Source organism: Neopelma chrysocephalum, unplaced genomic scaffold (assembly GCF_003984885.1).
Source record: "Neopelma chrysocephalum unplaced genomic scaffold, ASM398488v2 Primary Assembly neopelma1_23b, whole genome shotgun sequence".
NCBI classification, from domain to species: Eukaryota; Metazoa; Chordata; class Aves; order Passeriformes; family Pipridae; genus Neopelma; species Neopelma chrysocephalum.
The window spans coordinates 10,424,065-10,450,934 of NW_020897692.1; the positions used below are offsets into that span (position 1 = coordinate 10,424,065).

At 38.1% G+C, this 26,870-nt stretch overlaps 1 protein-coding gene across 3 annotated transcripts in view; it reads right to left on the minus strand.

Moving 5' to 3' along the window:
* MEI4 (meiotic double-stranded break formation protein 4) overlaps window positions 1-4,515 on the minus strand; it is a 77,155-nt gene extending 72,640 nt beyond the window's left edge. For 2 of the 3 annotated variants that reach the window (XM_027696906.1, XM_027696898.1), the window contains exon 1: window positions 3,824-4,515. In XM_027696906.1, coding sequence (XP_027552707.1) covers window positions 3,824-3,866 — 43 coding nt within the window. In that variant the 5' untranslated portion in view covers window positions 3,867-4,515. The other variant, XM_027696914.1, reaches the window with a different exon arrangement.
* Between the last annotated feature and the right edge of the window lie 22,355 nt (window positions 4,516-26,870).

Consider the following 26,870-nt stretch of genomic DNA (forward strand, 5'->3'; position numbering starts at 1 on the left):
TGGAACTGGGCTGAGCTGCAGACACATAAGGCCATAACATTAAGCAACAATAAAATAAACTTGATTTAATTGGTATGTCTAGCATAATACTGTCACCATGTATATAATAAACAATGATAATGGGACAGCTGCATAATCAAGATGAACCAAAGTATGCCTTGTGTTCCAATTAAGCAGCTTTTATTGTAAAAATGTATATTAAACCACAGCTGTGGTTTAATATACACAGTGTCATTTTTAAACAACCTATTCTCGTAATACACGAAGTTATGTAATGTGGACATACTCACTGAGCAAAGAAGTTGCTCTTCCTAAAACAAGCCTAAACAATAACTCCAGCATATTTTTAATGGCTCAAAATGCTGAAATAATATTGAAAATAATAAATACTTAAAAGCATGAGAGAACTTGATTTAAATGTAGCATGATTTTTTTCTTCAAACTATATAACTTCTAAATAATTTTAGTTTCTAAAAGTTTTATAAATTCTCCAAAACCAAATAACATGAATGCATTGAAAAATATTTTAGAGCTTATTAACATTTCTCAGTTATAACCATTTCAGAGAATTTAAGAACATAAGCATAATCCCTCAAGATTTCAGTAACATTTTAGAGGTAGGATTCATCTTCTCTTAACAGAAATCTACAATTTAGAAAGCTGCAGCTGCCTAGACTTCCTTTATTACCAATGGGCAGAAACAGAGATTTCAAACATTAAAAATACGCCAAGTGATTTGTACATCTATTGTGTGGTGAAGTTAAGTCGTGACCCAGAACCGTTTGTTCCCCTTCACAGACTACACAGAGCGTTCAGATGACTAGATCAGATGCACATGTACCGTGAACAGCTAACTTCAGTGAGATGAGTTGCTGCACCACAGGCAGCTAAAGCTGAGACCTTCAAAAAACTATTTAAGTGCCTAACTAACAAGAAAAATTTTGCAAGGCTGAAACCAGCACCTTTTAAAAGAAGTTCATAATTCTAGCTCTTTTGAATATTTCTGGAAAAAAAAAAAGCTTTCTAGAAGAAACCCCAAAAATCATGGAAAAAAGTTTGAAAGAATAATCTTGTGAACATAGAAACATTTTCAATGCACAAACAAAATAGCAGACAGGTGCAAAGTAAAACACGAGGAATGTCAAGTATGCCCAAAATTATATGAGCATAAAACAATCAGTTCAGCCCCTCAAAGTTTCTGTGCATCATTCTTCAATAAGATCATTTGAAAACACTAATATAAGCCTGAGTTTTCTGGAAGTTTAAAATTGTGTATATGTTCTCCCTAGAAGCTGAGAGTTCTTCCCTTTGCACTCTTTTTTTCTCCACCAACAGGCTTTTTTTATGTGTCACTTACAACAACATCTAATTAATCTGGCACACACTACCATTACCAGGTTTCTCTTTACTATTTTGACTACCAAAGACATGAAAGTATTTCCAGAAAAGGGAATTTATTCTATAAAACCCACTGTTCAGAAATTAAAGTATAACTCAGTGGTTATCTATTCTTATGTATTCTTAGTATTTATCTATTCTTATGTCAGCAAAGATTTCATCCCCTACCAAACAAAATGTGATCACTTAATCAGCTGAGTGTAAATCCATTCCACTTGGGAATTGAGGATATACTTTTCATTGCAGCTTTAAGAGACTGTCCATGAAATTCAGACCCATACTCTTTTTACAAAGTTTCATATTTGGTAATAATAATTACATAAAGTATAAATTTACAGTTGGCATTTTGGACTGTGGAAAACAATCATAGCCTTTATATAATGCTAAGTTACAACAAGAAAGCAGCCATATCTCCCCAAGATTTTCTTATTACAAAGACTGTACTAGCTTTTCAATGTAGAATTTCAAAGCAGAGTGCAAAAAAGACAATTATCAAGAGTTTGGAGGATTATACAGAGGCTAGTCACTAAAATATCACCATTCTTCTTTTCAGTTTCACACTTTCAACCTTTACCTGAACAGGTTGGTTTCCCTAAGTTTTTAAAAGACCAGTATCTTTCAGTGAACAAGTTTCACTCAAGTATGTTTCCAGAAAGCATCCATTGTACTTAGAAAACCTTGTTCTTGGGTTTCTGACAGAAATTTAATATTGGCAGAATGAAAGATGAGATTGTTCAAAAGAAAGGAAATGTTTGTACTAGAAAACAAGGAAAAGATTCTAGGAACCTAGCACTCTAAAAAGCACATAGTATACAATAAAGAATGAAGCCTTATATATATTACAGATACTAACATAACTACAACCCCATTTGAATATGTAGTGCGTAAATAAGAATTTATGAAGCACTAGAGATTGTAAAAGACAGTGAAGCACTGTGAAGCACTGAAGGCACTTGCCAAGCATTTGTAGCCAAGTTCATAGACAAGTACTTTTTACACTTTAATTCAGCTCAATTAATAGTCTATTCAAATTGAAAAAACGTCTGAGTCACAAAGATGGTCAGAGGGCTGGAGCACCTCTCCTATGAAGACAGGCTGAGAGTATTGGGGTTATTCAGCCTAGAGAAGAGAAGGCTCCAGGAAGACCTTATAGCAGCCTTCCAGTACCTTAAGGGGGCCTCCAGGAAAACCGGAGAGGGACTTTTTACAAGAGCATGTAGTGATAGGAAAAAGGGGAATGGCTTTAAACTGAAAGAGGGTAGATTTATATTAGATATTGGGAAGAAATTCTTTACTGTGAGGGTGGTGAGATACTGGAAAGTGTTGCCCAGAGAAGTTGAGGATGCCTGTCCTAGTTTCAGTTGGGACATTTTTTTCTTAATAGCTGGTATAGTGGTGTGTCTTTTGGACTTATTATGAGAATAATGTTGATAACACCCTGATGTTTTGGCTGTTGCTATGGACTGTTTACCCTAAGTTATGGACTTCTTAGTGCCTCATGCTCTGCTATTAAGGAGCTGCACTGGAAGTGTTCAAGGCCAGGCTGGATAGGGCTTTGAGCAACCCAGTCTAGTGTAAGGTGTCCCTGCCCATGGCAAGGGGGTTGGAACCAGATGATCACCAAGGTCCTTCCAACCCAGCGTATTCAGTGGTAAGACAAAATTAATCATCGCTTTCTTCCATCAGCCACTGAGAAAAATGCAAGAGATGACGCACTATGATTTCTCAGTTTCTAAGGACAGGGTGATCAGACACAATCATTTGAATTCACTGATATTAGAAATATTCAGTTTCAGGTAAAAATACTGGCAACTTCGATAACTCTTTACTATTCTGTCATACCTGCATATTTATGCAACCTTTTTTTAACAAGCAGAGCACTAACACCACTAACTGAATCCCAGAATCTATCCCATACACAACAATACAGTGTTCTTACTTGTGATTTGGGTGAAATGAACACACACAAAAAAAATTCAGACCTGTAACACATCAAAAAACTAGGAATCTGAATAAATATTGAGAGAAGACACTCATAGCTGATATTCATCATTATTAATAACCAAAGCAGTGCAACTTCCATGGGAAGGCTTCCATTTCCTTACAAATAAACCAAATAAACTCAGCCTTTCCTCCGGAAACTGCTCCTCGAACACCTGAGGCTTTTTACGCGAGGCCTTCCGCCTGGAAAGCCAGGCAAGTGTCCCGGGGAACCAGGAGTACCAGGGGGTGTTCCAGGCAGCCCCCAGACCCACACCCTTAGGCGCGGGCTTTACACATGGGGGATGTCCCCAAAGGCCAGAGGCACTCCCTGACACCGCGAGGTGGGGGCATCTCCTCAGGCTGCTGCCTCCATCCCGGAGCCTTCTGTCACCCTCCCTCTCCGCCTCCCCGGGCAGCCTCGAGAGCCTCGGACCCGACCCACCTGCCGCGGCCTCCGCGCCGCGGGGGCCGCGCCCCGGCGCCATGGCGGGGGTAGCGCCTGCTGGCCCAGGTAGTGGGACGCGAGCTCACCGCCCCTGCTGGGATCTGGGATCAGGCACAGCGCCAGCCCCGAGGCGCTGTGGTGCAAGCTCCTCGGTGCGGACCCTCCGCGTCCCACTCGTGTTGATCTCGGCCACACACGGGTGTTTCGTGCGGGTGTTGGAAGAGCTTACGCCCTGGGCCTCGCCTCCCGCTCCAAGGCCGCCTCAGTCGGGAATGCAGAGGGAAGGGGAAGCCAGGGAACCCCGCAGGAGACATGTGAAGGCCCCTTGTGCCGCCAGAGAAGGAGGGGCTGCAGCCGCGGGCAGGCTTTGGACAGTGTGGCCCTGCGGATGATGCGGGCCCAGCCCGGGACCCGCCGGCCGCTTGGGCTTCGCCTGCTGAGGGGCGAGCTGTCAGAGCTCACCGTCACCTGGGTCACCTGAGAGGGCCCCCACGCTTGAACACTTTTTACTGCTGTAAATTGCATGCAGGTCTCTCGAAGTGTTTTGCGGGTCAATATACAGGTATCTTTAAACTTTTTGTATGTTTGGATATCTTAAGAGGAAGTGAGATCATAAAACTTCAGAACAGTATTTCTTTAACAGTGCATTGGAAATAGAAGCTGCCTTTAAGCTGAAACACTGTGATCAAAGCTCACGAGTTAAGAAATTAGCTTTGTATGTAAAATTATATTCTCTACACAAACTGTGCTGAAAAGGCTGTGTTAAGGCTCCTTGGCCAGAAACGGAGTCTATAGTCATAGAAGCAGAGAATGATTTCAGCTGAAAAAGACCTTTAGGGTCATTGAGTTCAACCATTAACCCAGCACTGCCAAGTTCACCACTAAACCATGTGCCGAAGTGACACATCTACAGTCTTTTAAATACCTCCAGGAATGGTGACTCCACCACTTCCCTGGGCAGCCTGTTTTAATGCTTGACAGCTCTAAAAAATTTTTACTAGTGCTGAGGAGGCTAATGTTGAGGAGGCTGAGTAAATTAACATTGGTTAATTTACTAATGTTGAGGAGGCTGAGGAGGGAAGACAAGAGGAGAGATAAGAAAATAATAAAGCAAGATGCATTAGGTGCAGTTAGTCTCATCACAGTATAAGATCTTAAGTAGAGGGTGATTGATCTTTCTAGACACAGAAGTATTCAGATGTGACAAACAATACATACTTTTAAAATTCTTACCCCCATTTCTTGCTCTTGGATAATCTCAACAGCTTTATTTTTATCATGCTCTTTTGTTCGAAAACAATATGCATAGTTGTAAACTGCTAAGCTAATGTACTTAATTTTCTTTTTTTTTTTTTAAATTTACCTTCCCAACTACTGAAAATTGTTAACACATTGGAACTTTCATTTTAGATTTCAAATGATAAATTAGACTGAATAATTTAGAGACTCTCTTCATTCTGACAGCACTACTTATTTCTCAGTGAAACCCAGGGGGAAAAAAAAAAACATTCTCTAGTCTTCCATTACAGTGACATAGCAGCGGCTACACTTTATCATTTTCTGTGCATCTTTTGTGCATGTAAGTGATACAGATGCTTTGCAATGTCGATGGGCATTTTATAGATCGGAGTGTCCATGTTTTCATATAATCTTTTCCACTGAGACTGAAATAAAAGATTCAGAGACATCAGTGCTTTTACCTGAAAACCTATGGTTTGTATACAGACAGCTGAATCTAAAAAGCAGAATTAGACAGAAGCAACATTATTACTGGTCTAAAAAAGAAAGTGGCTCTTCTTTTTCTGAGAGTACCAGTCCTGCTTGCAATTGTAGGCTTACTGAGAGACACCTAAAAATCCTGAGGCCTTCTATTATTAGCTGCCTGGAATGATGTTTTTCACTTGATTATTTTGTGCTTAAGCTGCATAAGTAAAAAAAGAGCCATGTAAATTTAGTTTTAGATGGACAAGTTCTTTTATTTTTTTAATTTTTTTTAGTGGTTTTTTTATTATTTGGAACTAGTAGTCGTTAAAAAGAATGTGTCTTAAACTTGCAAAATTATTGTGTACAACTTTCAGAATATCAACCAAGGTACACCTTATCCCAGGTTTTAGGTTTGTTTTTAAAATATGTTGAATATCCCAATATTTTCAAGGTGGAAAAAAAGCTGGTGTCCCCCCTTGCCATTAACAGAGCAACTCTAAGGACTTTTCATCTGAAAGCAGGAAAATCAGAACACAATCAACTTCTGAATCACTGAGATGCATGCTCCTGTTTTACTGAAGAACACTTTTCAAAAATAATGTATAGAACTTGTATTAACTTTATGCAGTGACTATTCCTAGTGATTACATAGAATCATAGAATCATGAAGGTTGGAAAAGACCTCCAAGATCATTGAGCCCAGCCTTTGTACGATCACCACTCTGTTAACTAGACCATGGCAGTGTCACGTCCAGTTGTTTCTTGAACACCTCCTGGGATGGTGACTCCACCGCCTCATTCCAATGCCTGAGCATCCTTTCAGGGAAGAAATTCTTCATTATGTCCAACCAATGTAATCTAACATTACTTTTTAATAAATGAGCAAAGTGTTTGTGCACTTGTATTTGTGCACATGTGCAAATTCATGTTATATCCAATAAATAAAAAATAAGATACTATTCCCATTTTTATGTCCAAACATGAGGTGATTAACACTGTATGTAATCCCAATTGAAACAACAGTGAAATAAAGCTTTGATTTGAAATAAGCTGTTTGCAGTTCATGAAGGAAGGTGATTCTACTAGTTGCACATAAATTCTTTTGATCTCTGTTTCTGAAGATGTCTTTTGATCTCAAGAAGAGTCAAAAGATACCTTTGTGGCAAAAGGTCATACAAAATAATTAGCTGGTTTTATTAATAATTAAACATAAAAGCAGTGCAGTTGTTTAATCACATCAGAGGTCATGAATTCTCAGTATTTAACCAATCCACGTGCTGAATAATTTCTAACAACTGAGTGATCAACTGAGAAAAAACTCCAAAAACACTGGCTTCAATCAGTTGTTAAAAGTAATATGAAATACATTACTGTCAGACATGCACTCCCTGCTCTTACTGGATGCCTGCAGTATCAACACCAGTTTGAGCATGAAAGAATATTTTTTCATTTGGAGAACTACAGTCTGTCAGAATTTATAAGACATCTTTATATTTTAATGTATGTCTACTTACCTGAGAGCTGGAAGTGCCTGAAAACATGTATAAAATATGCTGTCTCAACTACTGTAGTTGCGATTTTGTTTAGTTGATGTGGGGCAAGATATAGTGTCTTGAGCACGTGAAAATCATGAGCAGGAGCATCAGTCTTCTCATTTGAACTTTTTTCCATGTGTTGCAGGGCTGTATTTAATTAAAAATAAAAATTTTTGGCATCATGACACTTCATTACTCAGCATCATGCTCTTTTCAAAACAGATTATAATGTGTTCATGATGGCTCAATTTTGTATGTAATTCTGATGACACCAGTATGGTTCAAGCAGTCCCTTTGAGCATAATCTGCAATTCTAAACAAGTCATCTGATTTAGAATGTTGAGGGAGTTATGCAATGAATTCTTTGTTTCTGTTCAGAAACAAAGTATTACCATGAGGAAAAAAGGATCACACACACTTCAGGGCCTGATGCAATGAAAACGTCAATCTACAAAAGCAATATAAAAAGTTAGACATAATATGAGGAGAACAGGGAAATAATAAAAACTTGTTACCATTAAGAGGAAACATACATCAATTATGAATAGATACTTTACAGTACTTTATTTAAATGTCGTCACTTACATAAAATTAATAACAACAGTTTCCATTCCTTTCTTTACAGTATACACTAAAGAAAGATAAAACCTTTCTCTCGAAGAATTTCATATCTGGAAATCTATATGAAAAGACTCCCACCAGGTAAGAAAAAGGGTAAAACCATGTTAGCAAGTAATCAGAATGATGTTTAAAATTAATGTGACAATATAGCAGATAATTTTCTGCATTTACCATTTCATCATTTATCGAAGAGTAAAGAAACAGTGTTGTGAGACATTTTTCTGTATAGGTCAACAGATGTCTGAGAATAAAGAAAAATTAGAGCAAGGACATATAGAAAGAGTTTTCATTTAATTTAGTACTTTTTGTTGTAGTTCCACAAGGCTTTCTTCATGAAGTTTATAAAAAAGCAGAGAGTTAAACAGGCAATTGCTATGAAATAGCTAACGTGGATACAGAAAATTCAGGTTACACTTCTAAACACAGAACTTTAATCAAAGAACATCTGAGCAGCTCTCCCTAAATGCCTTGTCATATAGGAAATTGAGTGCATTAAAATATCTACATTATTCTGATTTAATCCTGAGACATTTTGATTGTCATTCCTCTGTGCAAGCATTGGGTGTCAGCTGCATCATGTGTTACAATGTCCATTTATTTCTATTGACTCAGCTGGGTCAGGCGTAAGTTTTGATGAAATGAGTTTCATTTCTTGTAGCATACTCACTCACCTTCATACACTAAAAATGCCAGATGCCCATTTAAGGCACAATGGTTGTGCTATTGCTTCTAGCTCCTCACCTGTCTAACCAGTTCAGAGCTTGAAGGATACAGAGTAAATTCTTTTCCTGGGGGAAGTTTGCACCTTTTTTCCCCCAGGAACATTGCACTCAGCAATCCCAGTGGTGTTCTGGAAGAGGTTTGTCTCGGTTACCTTTGTCAAAAACTATCAGCTTTGGATGGAATTAGATAGACTTTAGGCTACAGGGAGCTTTAATATGGTGAAAGAGCAATTACTTGACAGGAAGATGAGGGCTCCAGTTTTGATTCCCTGCTCCAGGCACCAGGTATTTTTCTTCAGACAGAAATTTACCCTATTTTCAGATAAGAAACCAAATTACCTTTATGTGATATATGATATCACATAATGTGTAGATATGGTACTTCAAGATGTGGTTTAGTGTTGAAGTTGGCAGTGTTGGGTTAATGTTTGAACTCGAGGATCTTAGAGGTCTTTTCCAACGTTAATGATTCTATGATTCTATGCTGTCTCAGCCAAAGCGTCATTCCTCTGATGGAAGAGCTGTAATAGCAGTGTTGGTCTTGATGATAGTCCTACTTGAAGTGGGACATAGGACTGACTAGACATCCTCCAGAAGTTCCTTCAAACCAAACTAAACCAAACCAAACCAAAGCAAACCATACCAAACTCAGAATGTTCTGCTCTGACCTTCTCCCCCGCCACCTGAAGATAGACTGTAACCTGGTGAATTGGGCTGAAAGGTGAGAGAGGTGGGCTTGAACACTGACTTGGAAACAAGGGGAGTATGTGTGCCACATTGTGGGTGAGCCATCTGACCACTGGGTTATTGGACAGAAGCTGGTTAGAGTAGCTACTACCTGTATTTTGTAAAATTTTTACTATTCCAGACCTACAGTCAGGAGAGGTTTTGTGGGTTGTGACCTATATGTGGACATGCATGCTCTTATCTACACTGTGGAAAATTGCAAATGGTCTGGCAGTCTTACACATGGGTAAGAATTTTGACTCATTCAGGAATCTCCTTGCTTGGCACCTGCCTTAGTCAGTTACATCCTTCCCAGGGTCCTTGGCAGTAGTGCTGAGAAGTCTCCTACTAAACAATATCCAGTCTTTGCACTGCATAGCAACATGGATGCTGTTTTATGGACCTGTGGTATATTGTGGCACTATCCAGGTCATGCACTGACCTGTCAGGCTGTCTGCACATATAACTAGTGCTTAATATGCAGTCCAGTTTGATCTTCAAAGTTACGCTAACTTCTCCCCTTAAAACAGCTGTACTGTACTGCTCTTGTAGGTGAGGAGAGGGAGGGCTATCTGCTAAGCTGTGTAAATTGTCACCATTTCATTGACTTAAAAGGAGTTCTGTCAGTTTGCTCTAACATGACCCACTGAGTTTAACAAGCTTAAACCATTAATTCATTCATTTTTCCTGGTGTGAAATGTAGGCTTCAGGTGAAATTATTAAAAATATAGATTCTTGGAGCCCAGAATTCCTTGTATCTAGCAGCTATGTAAAGAAGATTGGAGAATAAAAAAACACTCCTCAAAAAAACTTAGATATTTTAGACTAGTAAAATGAATTTCTAATGCAATTTGCAATGTAAATAGAATAGGTCATTATATAGAGGTATACATATATAAATATATGTATATATATACATATATATATGTACATGCATTTAGACAGATGGATGGAATAGACACAAAGTGACAAAGTGACCAGGTTATGGTAAAGAAGCAGAGAAAGTAATTTTTTGTTACCCGATTAATATATTTTAACTATATCAACTGGCTTCCAAAGATAAAACTTTGTTTCCTCTACATACAACTTTCCTTCCCTAAGAAAAATCCCATCACATATCCTAGGTCTGTGGTTACTCAGCTTTACAGCTGAAGGGTTGAACATAATTTTAACAGATCAAAGAAGCTCCAATCAATACTGTGCTTCCTGTGTCTCCTGTAGTCCATCAGGGAAGGGCAGTGGACCTGACATAAATCCTTTCTTCCAGCAGCTGGGCTGCTGCTGCAGAGAAGAAGAGCATCTGCTTACAGCAGGAGAGGGTCACATTACCAGGGTTCCCATGGCTGAAATAAAATAGTGGTGATGTACAAATGTGAGCACCAGTAGATACAAATGAAGATGCCATTTAAAAGTTGCATGGTGTGACTCAAGTGATACAATTTAAAATTCAAATTAATCTGTACAAGTTACATCCTGATGCAGCTGTCCAGAAATCCAAAGGTCCGTACGTGGGCCTCAGGTTGCAGATTAGAACCACAAAGGCTCGGCTGTGCATATTTTAAGGGTTTAAGGGGAGAAAATTGCACGTGCCCATAAGTTTCCACAAATACCCATTTCATAGGAGGATTTAAGAGGCAATAACCCATCTGCCAAAATGTGTGCTGTCTTTAATCATGTTTCTGCTGAATGAGTAGAAAACATCAGAAGAAAATAATATTTAAAAAAAAAAAAAGACCACCACCAACAACAAAAATCCACCCCGCAGAAACCAAACCAGGATTGCCAACCCTGTAATTATTAAGAAAACAAGTGATTAGAAGGAATAGGCTACAATGAAAGTGAACGTAAATTTTATTATATATGCAATTTTGGAACTACACATAGTTGTCATGACTTACAACACTAAAACCCTTGGTAGAGGGAAGGACACTTCATTTAAATCCATGAAAACTACTGTATAAGTATAGTTCATAAAATGAACTAAATTCACTTCTAACTTAATTCTAGTTAGCTTAGTTCTAACTAAATTCTAGACTTCTGTTGAAGTAATTCACTGTTTGATTTTTCAGTTATGTAAAATAAATGCACAGTTCTTTATTTCAGGTGTAACATTCATTTGCTCTCTATTATAAGCTTGATTAACTGTATAAATTGATATCTGAAGAATTTAGGAAACAATGAAAGAAAAAGCAGCAAGTCAACAGAGTGAAATTCTTGTGTAGGTTCCTTAGATAATTCATATCCAAGAATAAAGAAATATGAGTTCTGTGGAGTACATGTGATACTTGATATATGTGCTATATATATATATATATATATAATTTCCTTAAGGTCTGTAAGAAAGTTAAATTGAACTTTATTCAGAAGTTTTGCTCTACACTGATCTGTGAGAATCTAAGGACCAAGAAATGTGTTTATGGAGGTGATTCTCTTGTATTCCCATGCATCTTGTATTTGGAAGGAAGTTGTTTTCCAATAGCTTTTATAATTTTCTTGTCTTCTTCAACTCTACTATTTTATTTATGCTTTATTGCCATATCCTACACACAGATATGTGCATGATTACATTGAGAGCCATGCACATATGAACATATTTATCTCAAGAGAAAATGTGGTTGTCAATAAATATGCAATGTGGCACAGTTGTGATTGAGCTAGACAGTTCTAAGATGCTTAACTTGATAATTTCAAAACCAGATTTCTTCAAACATGCCCAAGGCAGGTATATGTCAAGTTAAAATTTACATGAATTGGAGTGTAAAAGGGCAACCTAAACATTTTTCAAATTATTCAGAAGTCTGCTTATATTCCATAACTCAGAAACAGCCAGACTGGATTTTTACTACACTTTGATAATAATTCATAGTTGAGTAGTGAACAAACACGAACAATATTAGCACAACAGATCATGTTCTCAAATCTCTAAATGTCATAATAGAAATTAAATACCTTCTCAATCACATTTATGGCCATTGCAAGTGAGGTGCTATAAAAAGTAAAACAAAAAATGCTTTCGTCTTTGTCTCCTCATTTGAAATGTTCATTTAGGTACCCCTCAGAACACTGTTTCTTCCTATTAAATGTCTTCAAGGAATAATACTCTAAGTGCTTCAGACTGCTCAGAGTTTTTGACGTAATGTCAAAATTCAACGAAACCTATGCTGCCACTGGTGTTTCTTCATATGCTAAGAAACCCTCTCTACCTCATAAGTAATTACTTCTACACTTGTTTTCAGGGCTAAAAATTGTTCTGCCAATATTCATGAAGATGAGCTTGTCTTTGCTACTTATATTTTATTTGTGGAAAACAAATCAGATATACTGTGTGAATGCTCTGGGAGTTTAGTTCAGTTTAAAGTCAATACTGAGCCAAAGAGATGATCCCAGTGTCCCATAGATCATTCCTTAGACTGTCAATCAATACATTTCACCTGGGTCTCTCTATCTACTAAATCAAGTAGTGAGTAACACCAAAGAGGGAAGCACACATCAGTTGAAACCAAAATGAACACCACAGTAGGTGAGACCAAGGGTCCATCTAGCCCAGTTTTGTCTCTTATACAGCACAGTGGGAAAGACTGCTATAATATTTTTTAGAATTTACTTTCTCGCATGCGTTTTCTCCATTGTGTGTTGTTTCGGCTTGTAGACACTGTTGAGCTCTTCTTTAGTGCCATAAATGATCATCCTTCATTCCCAGTCAGTATTTTTTTTCCTGTACTGTGTCCAGCTCTGGGGTCCTCAGCACAAGAAAGACACGGACCTGCTGGAGTGAGTCCAGAGGACCACCAAGATGGTTAGAGTGATGGAGCACCTCTCATATGAGGAAAGGCTGAGAGAATTGTGTTTGTTCGGCCTGAAAAAAGGCTGTTTCAGGGTGACATAATTGTGCCCTTGCAGTACCTGAAGGGGGCCTACAAGAAAGACAGAGAGGGACTTTTTACAAGTGCATATAGCAACACGACAAGGGCGAGTAGATTCAAACTAAAAGAGGGTAGGTTTAGATTAGATATTAGGAAGAAGTTATTTGCTGTGAGGGTGGTGAGGCACTGGAACAGGTTTCCCAGAGAAGTTGTGGATGCCCCATTCCTGGAAGTATTCAAGGCCAGGTTGGATGGGGCTCTGAGCAAAATGGTCTAGTGGAAGGTGGCCCTGGCCATGGCAGAGAGATTGGAACTAGATGATGTTTAAGGTCCTTCCAATCCAAACCATTCTATGTTTCTATGGTCTTTCTATTTCCCCTTTCTATTTCTATATCTTTGTGGTAAGAAAGTGCCATTACTTTATTTTTGTTGAACAGAATGACACAGGGAATCAACCACAGAGTGAGAAATTAAACTTCTGTCTCCAGCTTCTTTACTAGCACCTTGTCTAATAAGGTCAGTTATCCTATCTGACCCATATGATGAACAAAGATACTAATTAGCAACTAACTTGGACTGAAGACTCACCAACTCTTTTTAACCCATCTGCTTTGATAGATGTTAATTTGTTTAGCCTTCTTCAGTTTGTATAGATTTGTTTCCGAGATCGTCCATTAGGTTTTCTTATCTGTTATGTTCAAAGCAAAAATGCAATTTATACAGATAATGTTTACTAATAAAAGTAATGTTTTTAAGCAGAGCTCACTCCAAGTTTTACTGATCATATTCAAGTTGACTTCAGCTAATCTTCCATGGTAAACAGGTCACCTGTTGGTTGAAATAAGTCAATAGGAGAAAATACCAAACTCCTTCAAATTTAGACAGTAAGATGAAGCAACTGTCCTCAATATAGCAAAAAGGAGGAGTTTATTAAAGCTGCCAGAGAACTTGAAGGAACAAAGAATTTGGAGGCACTAAAAGGAAGTTAGTTTTCATTAATTTGCCTTTCTCAAAAGTGGCTGCTTTCCATTTATATTGCCCTCAAAGCTCTTTAGCTTTCAACTGAATTTTACAGAGCCTTACTTCACTCTTTTGCTGGAGGACTTATTTCAAGGCTTTGAAATTACACAATGGTTTTTTTTCTTCTTCCTTAGTGAAATGACACCTGTAAGTCAGGCTGTGGTCATATACAGCATCACTGTTTATATATTCCGAAGATATATAGTGAAGCAACAGAGATGTTATTCAGTTTTCAAAAACTGGGTGCTTAGATAAATTGATTATAAATTAAATAGACTAGGTTTTGACATGTGTCCAAACCACTATTCCGCAATCCTAAATTCTTTGCACATTTGCAGGTCAGGGTATTTACATTTTTCTTAGAGAACTCACAAATAAAGATACTACACCATTTGTAAGTGAAAAAATTGCTATCAAATACTGTGTCCAATGTCATCCCATACTGATTTTCTATGCTCAAATTACAGTTGCATGAGTTATATGCAGTAAGCTTGAACCACAGGGCTAAGACAGCCACTGTGAAATATCTAAGTAGCTCACAGGAACCTTGCAAAATCCTGTCAAATATGGGAAACCCTAAAAGGATCATTCAGTTGTCCCTGAAGGAATTAAAAGATGTTGTAAATGTCCTTGAAAGCAAAACTTTATAACTGAAAAACTATAAAATCATAAATGCAACTCAATTCAGACTTTTGTAAGGGCTTGGACAGTAAGTTTCCAAATATTGAGTTCTTAATATCAGAAAATTGTGAACAATGGATTGCTGGGTGACTAAAGCAGTTCAAACTAAAAAGAAAAAAGTGTTAAAATACGGATTTGTATTTTCAATTTGAAACAATGAAAGAAGAAGATCCTAAAATAATTTTGAGCCTCCACAAAATTCACAGGGAAAACCTGTGCACTGGAAATTTTTCCATCTTCTTCATTATTTTTGCCTGTGTCAATTTTTAGTTTCTAGGCTCACTTAGAAGCTGAAGTATCTTTCATGGTGATTACATGTTGGTTTTTGGTGAGAGCACATTGAACAATCCCCTAAAAATTTCAAAGAGAGAAAAAAAAGTAAGCATCTTGTGGTTGATAGACAACTCTCCAATATCCCAGTTATAAATACTAAAAAAAAAAATAGGTTGCTACAATAATTAGAAAAGTAAATACGCCTTTGATTTTGAAAGATGTTAAAAATATTTGGTGGCTGTGATGCCAGGTGTCTTCCAAGCCACCCTGTCACTCTACACCTTATCAGAATGGGAGTAGGGGAGAAAATAAGATGGAAAAAAACTCACTAGTCAAGATAAAGACAGTTCAATAAAGCAAAAATAAAGGTTTCTTACGGAAGTAAAGGACAAACAAAAAATATATTCTGTACTTCTCACCAGCAGGTGATGTCTAGTCACTTCCCAGGAATTAGGGCATCAGTCTGAGTAGCAGTTGCTTTGGAAGACAAATATTATAATGAAGCATTCTCCCCCTCACCTTGATGCAAGTCTGCACAGTATGTTTAAGAACAAAAATATGCTACTGAGATACAATTGAAATGATTCCAAAAATATTTATATAAATTTTTAAGATCAAAGCATCCTTTCTTTTCAAAAATAAAAACACTGCTGCAAAGACTTAAACCTAAATAGCCAGTGAGGTGAAAACTGACTGAACCTTCTTTTTTGATACCATTTTCTAGGAGGGTGATCTTCAGTCACTTCAATCATGGGTCAGTGAATAAAAGGAAGGAACTTCCTTGCCATTGTTACTTGTTAGTGCCAGTCTCACTGAGACTGAAATGAAATCCTGAAGGAGCACAAGTGGCACAGTGGTTTTGACTTAGTTTCAGTCATAGAGCTATAACATTATATAAGGTACCTATATTTTCTGAAGACTGTAGATTATGTGTCTCCTTAGGTAAATGTTTTGGAGCTGCTCGCAGTATCAGAAGATGAGCAGAATTTAATCTTTTTTCAAGAAAGATTGCTCACAGGTTTGATTCAGCTCCTTCCACGTATCCCTTAGAGCAGTGGGCCTTTGGGTTAGGGCCCATGAAAGGTACATTTCCTTTTGAGGTCAACAGAAGGGCTTGCTGCTTTCCAGCTCTTAGCAGGAATCTGCCCCGCTTCTGTGTAGTTGCTGGGCCAGGCAAGCAGACGCTTGCCAAATGTACACTATGTGTGCTAACTCTTTCCTGTAGTTTTGCATGTACAGCAAGTCTCAAACATCAGGTATCTGGTTTTGGGTCCACAAATGTTGGCAGATGGAGGACAAGTTGTAGGTCTCCTCAGCTACTCATACCATCATAGAATGATAGAATGTTCTGAGTTGGTAGGGAGCCAGAAGGATCTTCAAAGTCCAACTCACAGCCCTGTACAGGACAGCCCCAAGAATCACACTATGTGCCTGTCCAAACACTTCTTGAACTCAGACAGGCTTGATGCTGTGATCACTTCCATGGGGAGCCCGTTCCAGTGTCCAGCCACTACTGGATGAAGAACCTTTTTGTAATATCCAACCTAAACCTTCCCTGACACAGCTTCATGCTATTCCCTCAGGTCCTGTCACTGGTCACCAGAGAGAAGAGATCAGTGCCTGCCCCTCCATTTCTCCTTGTGAGGAGGCTGTTGACTGCTGTGAGGTCTCCCCTCGGTCTCCTCCAGGCTAAACAGACCAAGTGATCTCAGCTGCTCCTCCTACAGCTTCCCCTCAAAGCCCTTCATGATCTTCATTGTCCTCCTTTGGATGCTGTCTAAGAGCTTAATATCTTTCTTATACTGCGGTGCCCAAAACTGCACACAATATTCAAGGTGAGGCTGTACCAGTGCAGAGCAGAGTGGGACAATCCCCTCCCTCAACCAGCTGGCGATGCTGTGCTTGAGTTGGCAAAAGTGAGCTATTACGAGCCATCTTAATTAAATTCCTCTTGAGCAAATTTCTTGCAAAATCCTTACGACAGGTAAGGATCAGCCAGGAAGCTCCTGTGAAATTAACAGAGAAGGGGAGGAGGAAGGATACAGAAATCTGAAAAGTAATATGAAAATGGGGGATTTTTTACTGATATTTTGGAGACAAGCCAAACTACTTATTTGGATTCCTAATTGCACAGTTTCCCAGTCTTCCTTTTACGTCCCATAAGCTAAGGGTTTAATTGGACAAATAAGGACATAGAAGAGATTTATAGAAGTACTTAAGCTGACAATCCAGGTGCCATACAGTTTGATTCTTTAGGCGGGAAATCCCCACTTCTGCAGTGGGCAAGTCTCTGCTTCTAAAGAATTTTAGGAAAGCCATAGGATGCTTTGGATTCAGCAGGATTTTTCTCTGCCAGAAGAGAATGGTAATGTGCATTAAAAGCAAGCTTTGTTGGTGAATTGGATTAATTTTACTAGTGAAATAAATGGGATTTAGATGTACAAAGAAATATTTTAACGGTTTAAAAGCTGGAGGGAAGAGCTTTACAGCTAAACACAGCAGGCCAAATTCTAGGGTTCCTGAAGTGCTAAAGATTCTGCCAGGTCTGGTTGAAATTTTCTATAGGCTGTTTCTATAGTTTCTATACACAAACTCTGAAGGAAGTCTTCACAATTGGATTCACTGTACCTGTTAATTTCCCACACCCTTTTTTTTTGGCACTGCTCTCTCTATGAATGAAAGCTTGCAAGTTGAAATTAAGTTTTTTGGCGATTGCCTTTCTGAAAGAATCATTAAGGAGCTGTGCAGAGCCTTTCAGGAAGATATTCAGCAGCTTGAAATTCTGCTTGACAGGAGTTTTCCCTTTGTTATTGAACTGATTGCTTCCTCCTTTAGTATCTCCTCCTCTGCCCTGCAAATGAAACATCCAGTCCTGTCTTTCTGGAGAGAGTTGATGGATGGAACAGTTTCATACTATGCACTGCTAGCCAAGCTCTTTTTATGTCAAATGGATTCTTCATATGGCTGATTTTCCCCATACAAAGTAAGAAGTAAACAGAGAATGATAGATATTGGCTTTCCATCATCTGATCTGTCAGCTGCTGTACATTAGGAAGTTATCTATGCCTTTAATTGTGAGTAGGAGAGGGATTTAGAGCTTACAGGAGCGTAATTGTTTCACAGTAAATCTACAGATAAGCCCCTCTTCCTTAGTGCCCACACACTTCCACCGACTTTAGAATATTAAATTGTCCCTTTCCCTTCAAAAACTGGTGCCTAAAGGAAGGTCCATTATCCTGAAGTCTTATTTTTAGCTTAGACTCTAATAGGATGCTGATATTGCAAACCAATAACAAAAATGAGGAAATATTAAAATGAAGCATAAGGCTTCCTTTATTACTCCCATACTTCTTTACTGCATTAATTTTGAAAAATTTTTCTATTCTCTGTCTAATCCCAGTCTTAGTGATAAAAGTTTTGATAATTGACAAGTTTCTTTCTCGTGTAATGTCTTCCTGGAGACAAGGTGTAAGCGTCTAGGGGAGGGCAAGGGAAAGGAGGATTTCTATCTTTTAATGTGCCACAGACTGTGAAATTTTTCTTTCAGCTTACTTAGGTAAAATGGACTTGTTTTGATGTCTAAATCTCAAAGTTTGGTGAATTGCTTATTCTTTATTATGAATGGCTTTGAATTCAAGTGAGCAAATAGCTTAAGAAAATCAAGTAAATTGTCCTGTGATTAAATAAATATCTGCAGTCCCTCTGGGTGTGTCTCTGTTTCTTTTGAGCTCCATCAATCTTGTCTTGTTTGTGTGGTGAGGATCCAAGAATATGTGCCTATTGAGCAGAGTACTTGTGTAAATGAGATAATGAACACTTGCTTGTATTCCCCAACCTACCTAAGAAGACAACTGATTTTGCTTATTGATATTATTAATAAGAGGAATGTACACCTGAAAAATGTCCATCCTCTGTTCATAGATGTAATATGGAGTGATTTCATATTTAGGGTTAGTCTAATTGCATTCTTTGAATCGGTGGGTGATGAAAGGGAATCATGATATAAAAAAAGAGACAAATACTGTTTGCACCAGCCTCAGGTAGGACACGCTGTTCCTGTCCTACCTCTCCAAACAAGCAGAACAAGTTACATCATGCTGGTCACATCCTTGAAGATTTCATGTGACAAAAGTGACCAGGTCAGAGGACACAGAGATGAGGATCTGCAGCTGAAACTGCAGCTTCTGTCCAGATGGACTTCCTGCTTCACTGACCTGAGAAGACTGGATATCACCAATGAAAGCCCATACAGTTTGCGAGTGAGCTAGTGCCTCCTCTATACCCTTTTTGTCACACAAAGCAGTCAATTATCCTGGTGTCAAGGATATCTGGCATTTTTACAGAGGGTTGCATGACTATAGATAGTTTATTTTTGCCTTGACTTCCAGCTTTTATTCTTGCTGTCCTCTTTTTTTTCCATTAGTTTCATGAAAATAAATCTCTTAAGACATACAAAGAAGCATAATGAAAAATAAAACTTCAGATAAGTTATTGGAATAAAACATTTTGACATTTTAGAATCAGAAGGTAGAGTAATAGCATTTGGCTTGGTATTTCCTCCAATAAGGAGATAATTTACTCTAACAGCTACCTGATAGAACAGGATGATGTTAAAGGAATAATAAATAATTTGTGGGATTTTTGGTGCTTGGCATCTGTCTTTCCATTATAATTGAGTTAATAGAATTCTCTTTTGTGCTCTGTGTGGTTATTGTGGTTATTTCAATATTTCAATAACCATTCAGTGCTAAAATTTTCAGGTAGAACTTCAAATATCTCAGAGTAGCACTTTGTACACTGAACGATGATGAACAGAAAATACAATTCTATTTCTTTTACTTTTTTATTTTTCTAAGATGAGGAAGTGAAATGTATACTGTTATAAAACCAGCAGAAATTAAAAAGTCAGTCTGTGATCCCAGTACTCTTTATGAACAACACAATCATATACCTCTATGTATGTACAAACCTAAGTAGAAAAATGAGGTTTTGATTATAGTGCCTGAGACTGTCTTGACTCCATATTTACTGGCCTCTGAATCCAAGCAATTTTTGTGTGCTTGAGCAAGTATTCATAATGACACTACATTTTAAAGAGAACAGTATTCATATTATTTTGTGGGTGCTTGGTTGCAGGGAATAGAAATATATGTAAGCAGTGAAAACAGGCAAATGGAGGTTCAATAAAGGCTTAAGTAATATCACTAATGACAACCACAAAATAAGGTACTAGAAAAAGAAGGGAACTGACCACTGAAATTTTTCAACGACCCATAACAATATAATATTTTTCTTGAAACACTGACTTGTGGACTGTCCAGTAAATTGCATAAATTACTTAAGGGCCTTTATCATTAAAGGATTTAATTACTTATGTCATTTGCAATACACAGCATGCCACATCCTGTTGCAATACTCAATATATTATGTGTAATCATCTATCCAGACTGTTGTTGCTAAATTTTCTTAGGTCCTGATCAGTATATGAGGAATAAAATTCCATCTCCTTATATAATTTGAGGAAACAAAATGAAAATTTAAATCTACATGGAAACCATTTGTTATTTTGACATTGAAATTTCTCCTCTAAGCACCTATCTACAGCCAAGAGTTTTCCCAATCTGACACCAGGGCTATTGGTTACAACTGGTTGTGAAGAAGCTGACTAACAAAACAGCAGATATTCATTTTATTCACTTAGCTTATTATTAACTTAGCTTAGTAGATTTTCAGCTTTATTGAACACTGCTAAGTTAGTTCATTGAGTCTTTTAGAAGTAATCCGGTCTTCTAAGAATTTTTGGAGTTTCGGATATTTCGATGACTTTTTTCATTAATTCTTAATTATTTTTTTAATCAATCAGTAATATTATCGTACCTTGATTTTTTTGTCATTTATCTCAAAATTTTTATAAATAGATTTTATAAGTAAAATCTCCAGATTCTTTGATATTTTCCTCATGAGTAAATTAAATCTAAACTGATGAAGCTGGCTGTTTACTGAAGTGGTACATAACTATGGAACTTCATGCCTCCATGACTTTGGTTTAAATATAGCTTTCACCTACAGCAATTAAAAAATTAATTGATTATAGTAGGAGAGCTCTGTCAGCTATGTTGGTGGTCGCAGCGAGGGGAACATTTAAAAAAAATATCCTCATCTTTTGAGGTCAGTGTGGGCATTTACATACTCTGGTGTCAATCAGTCCCTCTTTTTAATTTTGGGTGTAGATATTAGAAGTCTGGCTGATGTTTTGTATGCATTAGAGCATGAGTGTGGATTTGTATATGTGTGTGCATATACACAATCACATTTAGACAATTTGTTTTGCATCTTCTGGGACGAACAAAGTGTAAGAAAGGAATTTTGTATCAGCTAGCAAAAACTTTCTACAGTAAAATGCAGAAACGTTATTGGAACAGAAACAACTAAGGATGAGTTTTGCAATGTGCTGAAAACCTTTACTCTTAAACATGGAACTATTGGTCTGCTTAGGGTTGTGTATGTCTGGTATAAGTTTGCTGAGCTGGAAACTGCATTTTGCAGGATCAAGCAAATCCCAGTGAGACTTTGCCAACAAAGATTTGACTCTTAACATAAAGAATCAAAGAATAGTGACATGAGAAAAAAAGTTGGAAAAAGTTTAATTTAGCACTAAACAAGAACTTCATCTTGAACATCAACAGATGTTTCTTGTCCCACTGATTGCCCTTATTTTCTTCTGTGCAGTTTAGGAATGAGAACAATTTAGTCAGTGGCTCACTTATTTATTGTGAAGTACTTCATGTAATGAGAGCACTGTTCTTCTATGCTATATGGCTTTAAGTGGATCTATACTCATTGGAATTACTTATGAAATATTACTTTAAATGTGCTGAGACATAAATACTATAAGTTTCAATTTCCCTTTCGTACTTACAGACATAAATACACTTCCAGCAATTATCTTTGAGAAATGTACATAATCTGCTTCTGCTTTTCTTGGTTCCACCTTTAATTTTGCTCAGGCAATGTTAGTGTGGTTTCATTTATTTTATTAATTTTCAAAAATCAGTATTTATAGTCCTTTTGAGTTAACTCAGTCTGGGGTTGGCCTATTGGCAAACCAGTTTTAAATGTTTTAGAAATTTATTTCATTAGCTTCTAATGATGTTTCTTCATCACTGAGAACACTTTTTGTTTGTATTGCTCTTGCATCTTATAATCTGCAAAAGAAATTTGAAATATTAGTACCAGATGCTGGGAGGACCATGTGCAGATCTTTCCTTATGTAGAGCAACTTGCTTGCCAAAAAAGGTTCTGTTAATGCTAAAATCATTTTGGTGCACATTAAGGTCAAGCTCTGTCTCTGCAAGCTCCTGAGACCTGGCAATGCCACATGCAGTTAGTGTTAGCCAGCTGATGTCCCTGTAGGTGCAGGACAGACACCTTTGGAGAGTGGTGAGGTCCACCTGGAGAAATCTTGGCCAGCTGTTCCTGTCTCCTTCCATTAGCTGGAAAGAGAGTAGACCAGTATCTATATTTCTAACCTTTAGAAAGCTGAGGTTAGGTGAGAGGAATTGCAGCCTCTGTGGCCTAATGCATTCCTGCAGACCTTGCAGGGCTGGGGTCCAGGTGCGGCAGACATGTGGTGATACCTCAGAGCAGCAGCTGCTGTGGTGCTGGCCTGAGCATCCGCACGGAAGGAGCAGGTGGTGGACGGGGGGTGGCTCACTGCTGTGCACTGCAGCAGCACCCCAGCCTGCCCTGACACCAGTCCCTGTGCCAAGATGTCAGAGCAGGGAAGGATGTGCACTTTCAGCATGCGCTGCTGGCAAGCTCCGACTTGCTGGCTGAGCATGGGGCTTGTGTGATGGCAAAGAGGGGCTTGGGGTAAACACGACAGGGGGGTGAAAGTATGCAGCTGAGTCACAGTTAATGAAGGTGGGGAGAGAGCTGGGAAGATGGATTGTGTATCAGCATGAAAGATCCATAACTGGTGGGTGAGGAGGAAAAGGACAGTGACACATTTTTTCCTGCATACATGCACTGCCTGACAGACAATCAGAAATTGCTGTTATCGGCACCCAAGATACCTTCAAAGACAACTGAGCAAATTAAGTTTAAAATGCCCTGCTATAATATTTGCCCAGTGCCTCTCACTCCCAGAGCATACATTAGGACCAAGGTTCATTTTGTCTCACTGAAAACTCCTGACACATATGGGATAATCAGGATTTCATTAAATAACTAAGAATTCACTGTTGGAGATGAAGTAATCATTCAAGAGTTGTTCTCTCATGAAATGGCTTTTTTCTTGTCTTTAAATCTTCTTTTTAATGATGTGTTTTAAGGAAATTATTTAAATTATCTCAATAAAACTTGAGGCAGTCTTTATTCTGTATCTAAAAGCATGCACAAGAACAAATAATTCCAAAGATATATTCAAGTGTATGCAAACTCTACAGAATCATTTCTTTTGAAGCGATTTTATAAAACCACTTAAAATCACAGAGAGAGACATTAGTCTTATAAAAAAGTAAAATGAATTAAAATATACAAAATTAACTTAATTTGTGCTTGTTTGTGAGCATTTATTATTAAAAGCTATTAAAACATAATTATTTACATAAACATACATAAACATATTTGCAACTAGCTCACTTGGTCTCATCTTACCACTTCCAACATTGCTGTAATGGAGGCAATTTTCTGAAAGACTATTATTGTTTTGTAATTAGTTGTATGAGTATAGAGGAAAAAATGGTTCCTCTATTCCCTCGGTCATAGCATGGAGAGCAGGATGGCCATCTCTGTGTAGGCTCACCTACCTTATCAAGGCCTTATGGAGAAATCTTGGCCAACCATAGCATTATAGCTCTGTCTGTAATTCCCAAAATAAGCTCATGCATACATGCCCTGCAATATAACTCTGAGGAGATGGTCATGGCTCCATGCTGTGGAGGGGTCTTCACAGAAACTCAGAATAAGCCAGCCCAGAAAAGCCTGAGTACCAGATATTTTTCAACAATTGAGACCCAGGATTCACTGGTAATAGGCAAAGGAGGGACATTTGAAGTTTTTTGTTGCTTAATAGGGCATAACTTGTTTGGTTTAGCCAACATATAGCACAAACCACAATGCCTTACCCAATACACGGTGTTAAATCCTGGAGGTTTTTGTTGTACTGAAGTGTGAGAGTTCTCAGGAAATTTAATGGTGCACCAGACAGAAAACATAAGAGACCAGAAGTGTCAGCAGTGCAGAGGCCAGTGTAACAGCAATGGATCGGGTACCTGTGCTGGACAGCAGCCTTTGCCTGCTCCCGTTCCTCAGGTGAGTAAGGGATGGTCCAGTGTCTTCCTGTGCAAAAAGTGCTTTTGAATTCTGGAGCAAATTGCACCTGGAAATAGATAGATGTGCATGGCACCTACAGAGAACATGTGGTGTAGGCTCTCTGGCCTTCTCTGCTGCAGCCCCTGTCTTGAAGGGGTCCTCAGCAGCCACATCAAACCAATTCTTAATCTACACATGACTCATAAGCTCATGAGCTGGTCACCTCCAGCCTGAATAAATCTCTTCAGCTATGGCAAATGCACAGCTTGCCCCAAGACCTTGCTTGAATTCTCCTAATAAAGAGAATACCCTTGATCCCTGCACACCCAGCACTGTCTGTGTTGTCTCTGTTGCCTCGGACATGTCTATGATGTTGGCAGTGCCGCACACGTGGCCAGCTGCCCTGTGTGCCATCCCAAACCCTGCACCAGCTCCATCTTTGTGAGTAAGGCCAACTTCATTCTCAGGTATGACTATCTCCCTCACAAAGAAAGATACAGAGACAGGAGTTTAATCTCTTTGTGCTGAAAAATTAGGACAGGCATAGGTGATCTGTTAGGTGCTACCAGGAGGTGAACAAATTAAAATGTAGGAGTCATGACCATGTCAGACTTCTGAGTCTTATTCTTGCCTTGAGCCAACATGTGAGCAATAATTACACTCTCCAGTGAACTGCTCTATGGACATGAGTAATTATAATCCCTGATACACAAAAGCGTGTATCTCATTATAATGAAGCACAGAAGTAAACAAAAATAAATGGACTAGAACTAAATGTTCAGAATGCCATTTGTATGCTTGGCTTTAGACAGTTGCCTCAAATTTTACATGAAAAGGAAGTCTGCATGTGGAATTCTGGCCTTATAAGTGGTGTTTGTGTGAATAGTCATTAGAGTTATTTGTCCAATATCTGGAAAGAAAATGGCTATTCAATTCAAATATTTCATTCGATGGTGATCAAAGTGAGAAGTTTGCACAGATGCACTGCTTCTAAAGTTAAAATTCAATTATCTGTTCACATTTCTGTGGTAACTAACTCAGTAACATCAATTAATTCAATATTCCAGTACCATTTTATTAAAATCCTAAAGTACTTACAAAAATAAGTATAAAATTATAAAATTCATGTGACTAGCTGAAGTCAATTAATGTAAACTCGTTATAGAGTCAATGCAGATCTAGGGAGCAACTCAGTTTATCCTAGAACAGATGCCTTAAATATACTGTGGATACATGTAGTTAATCAAAAGAATCTAACATAGCAATATACAAGGCTTAGACTTACAAATCTGATCTCCATGTGTTCAGATTTCATTAAAGTTAAATTGATACCAAACTTTCTAGGTATTCACAGGTATTTTTGCTTACCATGCAAAAAGCTGCAGTGGAAACCCATGTGGTCCACCCAACTGTCAAGACAGATTTGGAGACCAGTCAGTAAGGTTCAGTCTTATTTTTCTACTTTTGTAGGGAAATTAACTACATATGACTACTAAATTCATGTAATTTCCAGCATTTCCGTGTTTCCTTAACTGAAAGAAGATGGCACTGAAACATGTACATGGTGGAAATCCTGGTTCCACTGAAGGCAAACAGAACATTTCTTGGATTTCTTTGATTTCAGAAATGCCAGGATTTCAGCCAAGGACAAGGATGGTTGTGCCATGTAACCACAGGTGTTCACAGGAAATGAAGATAATTCCCCAAACTTCAGAACAAAATCAAATAACCCCTCCTTGTTTGGCAGGCTCCTGATTACATGTTCCATCAAGGCATCTGCTGGCAACTCTGTTGTAGGGAACAGGTTGTCTTATGCTTGAAATGTGAACAAAGAAACGAGTGCTGGAGTTCAGTGATGACTCACATCTGGCAGCACATATTCCTGTCACTTCTGAGTGGCACTGCCCTGCTCTGCTCCACAAAAACATTCTAAATGACGTGGGAGATATTTTATATGGAGAAGCAAATCATGCTGTACGTGACTCAAAAAGATCTTGTAATTACTTTATCCCTTATTCAAATTACTCTTTAGATCAAGATTGTATTAATACTCATAATTAATTTGGCCTTACATAATGCTCTTAATCCAAGTATCTCACAACACTTCTTGAGTATTAATTTAGTCACAATATCTCAGTGAAGTACTCAAGGAACCTGTGTGACTCTTTTCATCCACTGCCAAGAAGTAGTCACTTCTGGGGTCAGGTAAGGCAGCTGTTCAGTAATGCATAGCAGCATTGTGCCACAGTTTGGGAGGGACGTGAGAAGTAGAATCCCTAATTGGAACTACGGGGGGGTTAAGGAAGGAAAATATATTTATCTGTAATTTCAGATTTAAAGGTGATGACTTGTCTTTTCCTCTGAAGATTGTCAAAGGCTCTTTAATGTCCAGTTGTTTTTCTTTAGCTCATGACTTTAAGAGGAATGACTTACCATATCATGATTTAATGACCTATTTTACTTTGAGATTCCATATCCACACACAGTTTTTACTTGCCCAAATTAAATAGCAAGTGTGATTCTTTGATCAAAACCTGTAAGCACATGCCAATATTTAACATTTCTGCCTACAAGGCTTATTTCA